This window comes from Aythya ferina (genome assembly GCF_964211825.1).
Source record: "Aythya ferina genome assembly, chromosome: 5".
Lineage (NCBI taxonomy): Eukaryota > Metazoa > Chordata > Aves > Anseriformes > Anatidae > Aythya > Aythya ferina.
The window spans coordinates 27,776,988-27,785,618 of NC_140301.1; the positions used below are offsets into that span (position 1 = coordinate 27,776,988).

Genomic DNA, 8,631 nt, shown 5'->3' on the forward strand with positions numbered 1-8,631 from the left:
CGCTGCAGCGAGGGGCGGCCGCGGCTCCCCGCCCGGCGCCGGGGCGGGCCGGAGGCTGCGCGCTGAGCGGCGGCGCTGGAGCGGAGAGCGTGGAGGGGGACCCGCGGCAGCCGGCAGGTAGCGGCCGGGGCGGGCGCCGCGCGGTCGGGAGGGGGCTCGGCCCCCAGCGGGGCTGGGGAAGGGCCCGGCCGCTTGGGCGCAGGCCGGGCGGGAGCGGCGGAGGGAGGGAGCGGGGGAGCGGCGCCGCCCCGCAGCTGCCCCGGGGCTGGCGTGGAGCGTGCGGCCTGCCTCACCGGGCCGGGGCTGCGATCGCGCTCGGTGGCCGAGGAATGTGTCCTGTAACGCTGCGGGTTGTGTGAAATGGCACGAAAAGTTCATCGTCTTCATGATTGCGTTACTCCTTTGTAGCCCTTTCCTGGAAGGTGAAATGGGAGCGAGGGCAGGCATGGCCCTCTGCGTTGTGTGGCCACGCTCAGCAGCGCTTGGCGGTACCGTCCTGCTCTCTGTGCAGCCCCAAACAGCTAAACAGCCCCAGCGCCGCTGTGGAGAGCAGGAGCCCCGCTCTGAAACGGCAGCTGAACGGAAAGGGCGGTGCATTTGGCTCAATCTTGTGGGCTCCTGCTCCTAAAATGTTCTTAAACTCGTGCATGAAGCTGCCAGGCGTAGACAAAAGCCCCGAGCCCAGCCTCGCCATTAGTGGTGAGTGCGTGGATCGCTGCCATCAGGAGAGGGAGGCAGTGTGAGCGTCCCATCGTGTCACCACATGGTTATTAAACATGAGCCTCGTACCTTTTTTGAATCGGTGATGAAGGAATCTTGTTTCATATATATATGTATATTTCATCCTGGCTACCTGTATGTTAGGCTTTTTTAAAGTTATTTTTAGGGGTCTGTTTTCTGTTTAGTGCTTCACTCACATCAGGCCCATTCCATCATCTTCTGGCTGTTGCCTTTACTTCCTTTCAGTGCCGACAGGCGGCCCTTCTGCCACCTCTAGCAGTAGCAGAGCAGCGTCACTCTACCTCGTACTTTCTCAGCCGTTCACATGCTGTCTATTGCTGTGCATACAAATACCTCTGTTAGCACTGCAAGCTTCTCTCCTGTGTCCTTCTGTTGTTGAAATCTGGTTTCTGACTTAAAACTTCACGAGGCCTAATGGATTTAGATGACAGTGAAGAGTGCAGTGCCTTCTTTCCACCACTTGAGGCCTCTCCTGTGTGGTGCACTGTGTATGGGCAGCATGACAGTTGAAACGGGCAATAAAGTTGGGCTAGCAAGCTTTTTCTTCTTTCATGCAAAAAGTGAACATCATTTAAAAATGTGGCAATTTTGAAGTACTAATCAGTCTATTGCTTATTATCTGTTAAAACCTAACTACACATTGCACAAGCCTTATCCTAATCGTCAGTTTCTAGTATCAGTGTTCCTCTCTATCTCTAGTCCCTGCTGCTTTTTTACCATGCTTGTAGGAGACGTCAGTGATGTACTGCGAAATAAGTCATCCTTGTTTTTTTTTTTCCTTGTTTTCTGTTCAAATTCCAGAATGCCAGTACTAAGCTGTAGATTCTACCAGCATAAATTTCCAGAGGTGGAAGATGTCGTGATGGTCAATGTCCGGTCCATCGCTGAAATGGGGGCTTATGTCAGCCTGCTAGAGTACAACAACATTGAAGGCATGATCCTGCTCAGTGAGCTGTCCAGAAGACGTATTCGTTCCATAAACAAACTCATCCGCATTGGAAGGAACGAGTGTGTCGTGGTCATAAGAGTTGATAAAGAGAAAGGTATTTGGGGATATTATGGGTTATGTCAAGATTGAAGTCATAAAGAGAAATGTAAATGAACTGGGTGGCTTAGCCATTCATAGATTTTGCCAGAGGTTCTTTATTTAAGACACTTAAGCAAAATAAACCGTCATCTTGCCATCTGATGTTTACAATAATTTTTCTGGTAATCAGGCTAATGAAGGTCAATCACAAAGATTTGCTTAACTGGGTCCTCACCAGCTGACTGTTGGTCAACAAACCATAGGGAAGTGGAATTCTCTGATATCTATGCAGATTTCTTAGGTCCTGACTGAAGAGAGGGGTCATCTGATGTAGTGGTGAAAATTTAATGCTCACGTTCCATCCTGTGCCTTAAGTCCTGAGCCTTGGCTGTCAAATAGATCACATTTTTCTAGAATACTTCTAAAACTACAGTTAACCTTCAGATTAAATAATGAATAGCAGAATAATAAAAAGAAAATTTCGATCACAATTTGATCAAATTCATTGAGGTTTAGTTTTGTTACTTTCCTTAGCAACTGATAGTGTAGACAAGGGGCAAATCCTGAGCCAGATTGTTTGCTTGTTATGCTTTTTTCTTGAAGCAGTTAGACGTGGTTTGCACGATGCCTGACACTTTGAAAATTTATTTTCCCTGGTAGGTTATATTGACTTGTCAAAACGAAGAGTTTCTCCAGAGGAGGCAATCAAATGTGAAGACAAATTCACAAAATCAAAGACTGTAAGTTGCTTTGCTTTATTCTGTCACTGTGTTGTGGTGTCTTCTTTTCTGAGCAAACAAAGTGCACAGACATAAGATAATATGTCTGATAACACCCCATTTGTGTTCAAGGTTTACAGCATTCTTCGCCATGTTGCTGAGGTATTGGAGTACACTAAGGATGAGCAGCTTGAGAGTCTGTTCCAGAGAACTGCCTGGGTATTTGATGACAAGTACAAAAGACCTGGATATGGTGCTTATGATGCATTCAAGCATGCAGTCTCGTAAGAACATCTTTTCTGTTTCTATGGGTTTATTTCATAATTGCCAAGAAGTATTTTCTCAAATATATCCACTTTTTTTCTTTTTTTTTTTTTTTTTTAAGAGTCAGTATGTAGACTAGAATGCAGTGGTTAAGTTAACCTAACACATTGTGACATCAGCCTTCCAGTTGTGAATTGTAGGTTTTTCTGTCACTACTTTACTCAAGTTCCCAGTGCTCTTGAAAAGGAAGACTCAGAGCTGATGTGTCTTTATCCACCTTTGAATACACCATTCTGCATATGTCAGTTTTTTAAAAGTACTAACTGAATTTGTTGTGGAAGAATAGTGAGGAACTCAGTGAATAATATTTTTAAGAGAAACTTGAATATCACAGAATCACAGAATTTCTAGGTTGGAAGAGACCTCAAGATCATCGAGTCCAACCTCTGACCTAACGCTAACAAGTCCTCCACTAAACCATATCACTAAGCTCTACATCTAAACGTCTTTTAAAGACCTCCAGGGATGGTGACTCAATACAAACACTGAGGAGATGTATATTGCTGCAGCTGAGCCTGTGGCATTACTAATAGAAGCAGCACTAATCTTGGTTTCTCTGTCAGAATTTGCCTCTTCTTAGTCCAAAGCAGATATTTTCACTAGCTCTGTGTCTGAAGAAATTTGAACTCACACTCACTCTTCCGCTGCCACACGCATTATTATTATTATTATTATTTTTAATATAGCAAGCTGGCTTGTTGCTTTTCTACACTTTCAATCTTAAAGAATGAAAATGGGATGATGAGTTTAGAAATGGAATTATGTAAAGACAGAGTTCAAGTTGTGAATCTTATGGAGCGTGCACCAAGATGGATAGTTCTTTGGTTTTTATGAGGTCTGGCATTTGAATTTGCTTTCAGAATTAATTAAGCTATTTGGTTTCCATTTAAATTTAGTATCATGAAATTGGCAATTCAAGAATAGGTTTCTGAATAAACATTTCCAATTTTACTCTTGTAGCACATAAACCTACGAGAAATAAACTTTCATTTAATGCTAGTTGGCAGTGATAAGATTCTAGAAAATTATATTGATTTTAAGAAGCAGGGCACTTGGCAGTATTTTTGATTGATTAGCTCAGAACTGTTTCTGTAGTTTTGGGAAGAGACAACTTGTTCTGTCTTCATATAGATGGAATGCGCTCATAGAATAACAATGCCTTTCTCATAATTGCAAGTTTACCGGTGAAGGACCGATCTGGGCACATTGCTGCAGGAGGATTTCCGGGTCATCCTGTAACTGATGAATATTTTAACACCTGTATGCCTGAAAGCCAAAAAAACACCAATTACACTAACTGTTTAAGACTCTCTCAAAATCAAAAACTAAAAAAACCTAAAAACTCCTGAACACATTCGGTGTGCTGCTGCTCATCTGTTACTCATGTTGGAGCATAAATCTCTGAAGCTGTCTCTTTTCAAAGCATCTTTCCATCAGTAATACCTTCAGATTTCCAATAGGTTGTATTTTTTTTCCTGTTTTGCACCTACATAAAGCTTTAATGTGGAACGGAAGAGTGTGGATACTGCTGCCTTTCTACCTTTGCTGAAATGCTAACTGGCGGCCTAGTGTGCCCCTTAAGAGCTTGACTTGGTATTTCTTTCTGAGTGCTAAGAATGAATGTTTTGGGGTGTCGTGCGGCAGGTACCTGTTGTAAAATTTTAAAGTAGATTTACACTTTAATGATTAAGAACTCAATGTCCGGAAGCTATTTTTGAATGCCTACTGAAGGTCATGCAAGTAAGATGTAACAGAGATATAACATCTTGATTCATATGAAATGCTAGAATAACTCAAACACCTCAGATTCATTATGAATTTTGTTTCATACAATACAGGTTTATTTTCATATTGTAGGAAAGATAAATGCCAAGCAACTAGATATATTTGTCACTCTATATATAATTTACAAATGAAACTGGGCAGAAATCATTCCTATTTTTTTTTGGTTAGCTGGCTCCTCAGAAAAAAAGGAAAGAGGGGAAAAATGAGTTGAATTAAGACTTTTTCATCCAGGAGCAGACTGAGTAAACTATTTATCTGCTTAGTTGTTAAGTGCTTCCATTAGAAAATACTTTGTAAATAGATGTGTTTATTTTCTTCCAATGTTTCAATGGACTCTTAAAAAATTTGCTTGTTTTCTTCTCTTTGCCTAGTAGAGCTTTATGATTATGCTAAGAATATTGAAATAATACCAGAAGTTGATGTTGTGTCATATCCCACTTCAGTGTAAGTTCTGTACCATTTCTTTGCTTGGCTCAGAGACCCAGCAATCCTGGATAGCCTGGATCTGACAGAGGAAGAGAGGCGTGTATTGATTGACAATATTAACAGGCGTCTGACACCACAAGCAGTCAAAATCCGAGCTGGTAAGTTCTCTCCAGATGTTCATTGAATAGACTTGACAAGTCGAGTGTATCTTGTAAACTTTAAACTCATTTAAAAGTGGGGGTTTGTGGTGCTGATGTTTGGGTGAAACTGCTCTTCCAGTATTAAGATATGTTAGTGCTTGCAGAATGCCTGATGGTCCTATCTCAAATTCCAAGGTGGTTTGGCTTTCCCACCGCACTCTTCCAACCCCCCAGCTGCAGGTTCATTGGGACACAAGTTAGTTGTCCTGATATATAATGCAGTTAGTCACTAGCATACAATGCAGTTAGTCCACTGGCATACAATGAATTTAAATATTTTATAGGTATTACTGAATCCACAATATTCTTATTATTCAAAGTGTTAAATTCTTTGGTTCTCTAACAGGATGATTGATCACTGTCAGCATGGCTAGGTCGTATGTCCTCTCCTTGTCCATGAACAAGTGAGAATAATTATGATTTTGCTGTGGGTGTATTTCTAGCTGATTGTTTGTAAACCTCTCAGATAGATATATTAGCATATGTCTAATGTATTCATGAAGTTTATGAGCTGGTTTGTCTCCTACTAGCTCTGTTAGTGGTCAGAAAAAGCACACTAGACTCACTGGAAGACTGTAAAGCTGGTTGTACAGCTAACCAAGCAGCCTAAAAGCATGCTTGCCATTAAACAGATAGTCAGTGATCAGCTTACAAACCAAGAAATTGGAATGTTTCCTCAGTTTTGGAAGGTACTGAGGATCTCATTGTGAATAAACATTGGTTGCTAAAAAGTTTTTAATAAAGCTTAACTTAAAAAATCTTTAAACATTCTACAACTTTTGATAACTTCGAAGTTTTATTGTTTGTTTTCATCTGTCTTAGATATTGAAGTTGCCTGTTATGGTTATGAAGGCATAGATGCAGTAAAGGAGGCTTTGAGAGCAGGCTTGAATTGTTCCACAGAGACCATGCCCATTAAAGTAAGTATTTGTCTTAACTATAAAATCAATAGCAAAGTTGTCTGATGTCCTCGATAATACCTTTCAGTTGTCACAGTTGCATAAGTGAGGCTGAGGAACTATGTAGGGACAATGTATGTGCTTTCTGGTTTTCCTGTCGCACACACGGGACACTTCCCTGCAACTATGTGGTCCCAGTTGTTGCTGTGGCTTTCCAAGTTCAAGAAGCTGTATTTGTTCTCTTCAATTAACTAAGGTTCAGTATTTGCATACTAAATACTTGCTGTTCCTTTATACAGCCTTATAGCAGGTAGAGGGCAAACATTTTTATTTTTAGAGATAAGACTGTGTAAGAAAAGGAATACTTTGTCCACACATGTTTGAGTGTTGGTAGAAAGCCTACTATACCCAGGTCTAAATTTTCTGCCCCAACCACTTAAGGATATCGAACACATTACTGAATAAGTGTTTTCAGAAAACTGGAAAGTACTTCCTTCTTTGAAAGAGTTTCTTAGAGTGTTTTCTTCAAAAGAAAAAGTTCATTCATCCAGTCATCTTAAAAATAAAAAATAAAAATATCTATTGGTTGTTGCAGTTTTTTAATTGTTTGAAAAATTGTGGTAGGCTGCTTTACTTACCTGCAAGGTGAGTATTCTCTCTGTTTAACAATACCTGTCTATAAGAGCATACTCTGTAAAAATAATTGGTTTTGAGACCAGAAATCAGACAGCCTTTGTGCTTTCTTGTGTGTTATTTCATTCCATGTTATTTGTACTTCTAGAAATAACTTTTCTAATGGAAAAACATTTCTTTTTTGTTACTGAGTATAGTTTTTTTGTTATTTTTTGGTTTTGTTTTTTCCACCCTGCAATGTGATAGATTAATCTGATAGCCCCTCCTCGATATGTGATGACTACAACAACCCTGGAGAGAACTGAAGGACTCTCTGTTCTGAATCAGGCCATGGCTGTCATTAAAGAAAAAATTGAGGAGAAGAGAGGAGTCTTTAATGTGCAGATGGAGGTGAGAACACTTTGCATTCTGAAATCTGATTTATTTTTTCCTCACAACATTTTATAAACAGAGCAAGATCAGTAGTGCTAAGAGAAATCTTAGCAAGAGATACTGAGAAACGAAAAAAAAAGGCATAATTTTCAGTATTCATTAAATAAATGGCCAAAAATTCTAATTTTCCTAGGTTTCACTGCATCACTATTGGATTTATTTCAATATCTTTCTCCTTAGGATCAGAGCCACCAACCATGACTTTATTTTCATATTTATTTGTAGACTGAAGAAGGTGTTTTTTAATGATTGTTCATCATGTGTTGTGTGTTTTGTTGTTTTTTTTCAGCCTAAGGTGGTTACTGATACAGATGAAACTGAGCTTGCAAGACAGTTGGAAAGACTGGAGAGGGAAAATGCTGAAGTGGATGGTGATGATGATGCTGAGGAAATGGAAGCCAAAACTGAAGACTAAATATTCTGGGATTATTTAGAAGGCAGAGCGTGTGAAAGATTAGAGACCCCATTGCAAACTCTGGACTAAATGTTTCCAGTATTGAAAACTTCAAATGCAAATACTTGAAGTGTGTTACTGTTTTAAAAAGACCAATACATGGAAGCCTCTCCTAAGTAACATTTGATGCAGCAACTTACACAAATAGAATCCTTCAAAAGGAGGGTGCCTAGTCATATTCAAGACTCACATCTCATGAATAGAGGGAGGCTTCAGCCCCATGCTTACCATTTTCTTACGTAACAATTCCAAATTGGCAATTACAGCTCAGTGCATCTGATAGTGATGTTTTCTGGGAGTACCAAAACCAAACAGGTTGAACAGTTCTATACAGAATGTATCTGACCAAATATTCAATAAATTTCTGAGCTACATAACTCCAAGTTTTTTTGATCTTCTGTCACATTGCTTAAATTGGTATGAATAAAACCTGGAAGAGTATGATCAGTCAGTAGCTCCCCTTTAACAACGAAAAGGGCTTTCTTTTGTTGTTTTAAATCAATGCAAGGATGAGTGGAACAATATTTTTCTTAGAAATTTGTTGATGCAAATTTATTTAAAAGAATATCTCCTCTGTTTTTTTTTCCTGTATTTAGGGATGCAGAACTTGTAAGTTGTGAAAGTAGCTTTGAATATAACTTGTTACAATTTCAATAAATATAGTTGAAAAATTACATATAGTTACTTTGCTCCTATATGTGAACATAGCAGGAGCTTTAATTTATTCATACTTCAAAATAGACATTGCTGTCTTCCAAGCTCACTGTTGCTTGACCTTCAGTTCTGTCTACCCTAGATCTAGTTTCCATTGGACTGAGCTATTCACTCTATAAACAACCAGTTTATCTTCTCTGGAGGAGAAACAAGATCTGCTTTCCATGTTGCAGTGAAAAAATCCTGTTTGTCCTTTTCTGTGGGAATTGAGGAAGTTCTATTTTAAGTAAGCTTTCCAAATTACTGAATTTTTAAATGGATTTATCTTTTTCACAGT

At 39.7% G+C, this 8,631-nt stretch overlaps 1 protein-coding gene across 1 annotated transcript; it reads left to right on the forward strand.

Annotated features, from left to right (window-relative positions):
- Positions 1–4: 4 nt before the first annotated feature.
- EIF2S1 (eukaryotic translation initiation factor 2 subunit alpha) lies at positions 5–8,017 on the forward strand. Its single transcript, XM_084519442.1, has 8 exons — positions 5–117; positions 1,543–1,784; positions 2,429–2,508; positions 2,620–2,771; positions 5,074–5,180; positions 6,045–6,142; positions 7,001–7,144; positions 7,476–8,017. Exons 2-8 carry the CDS (start codon positions 1,544–1,546, stop codon positions 7,599–7,601), a joined length of 948 nt encoding a protein of 315 aa, XP_084375568.1. The 5' UTR covers positions 5–117; position 1,543; the 3' UTR covers positions 7,602–8,017.
- The last annotated feature ends 614 nt before the right edge of the window (positions 8,018–8,631 follow it).

Coding starts and splice junctions, on each gene's coding strand:
- EIF2S1 (XM_084519442.1), top strand. CDS start 1,544: ATGCCAGTACTAAGCTGTAGATTCTACCAGCATAAATTTCCAGAGGTG. Junction 2,509..2,619: donor AATTCACAAAATCAAAGACT/GTAAGTTGCTTT, acceptor TTTGTGTTCAAG/GTTTACAGCATTCTTCGCCA. Junction 2,772..5,073: donor GCATTCAAGCATGCAGTCTC/GTAAGAACATCT, acceptor TGCTTGGCTCAG/AGACCCAGCAATCCTGGATA.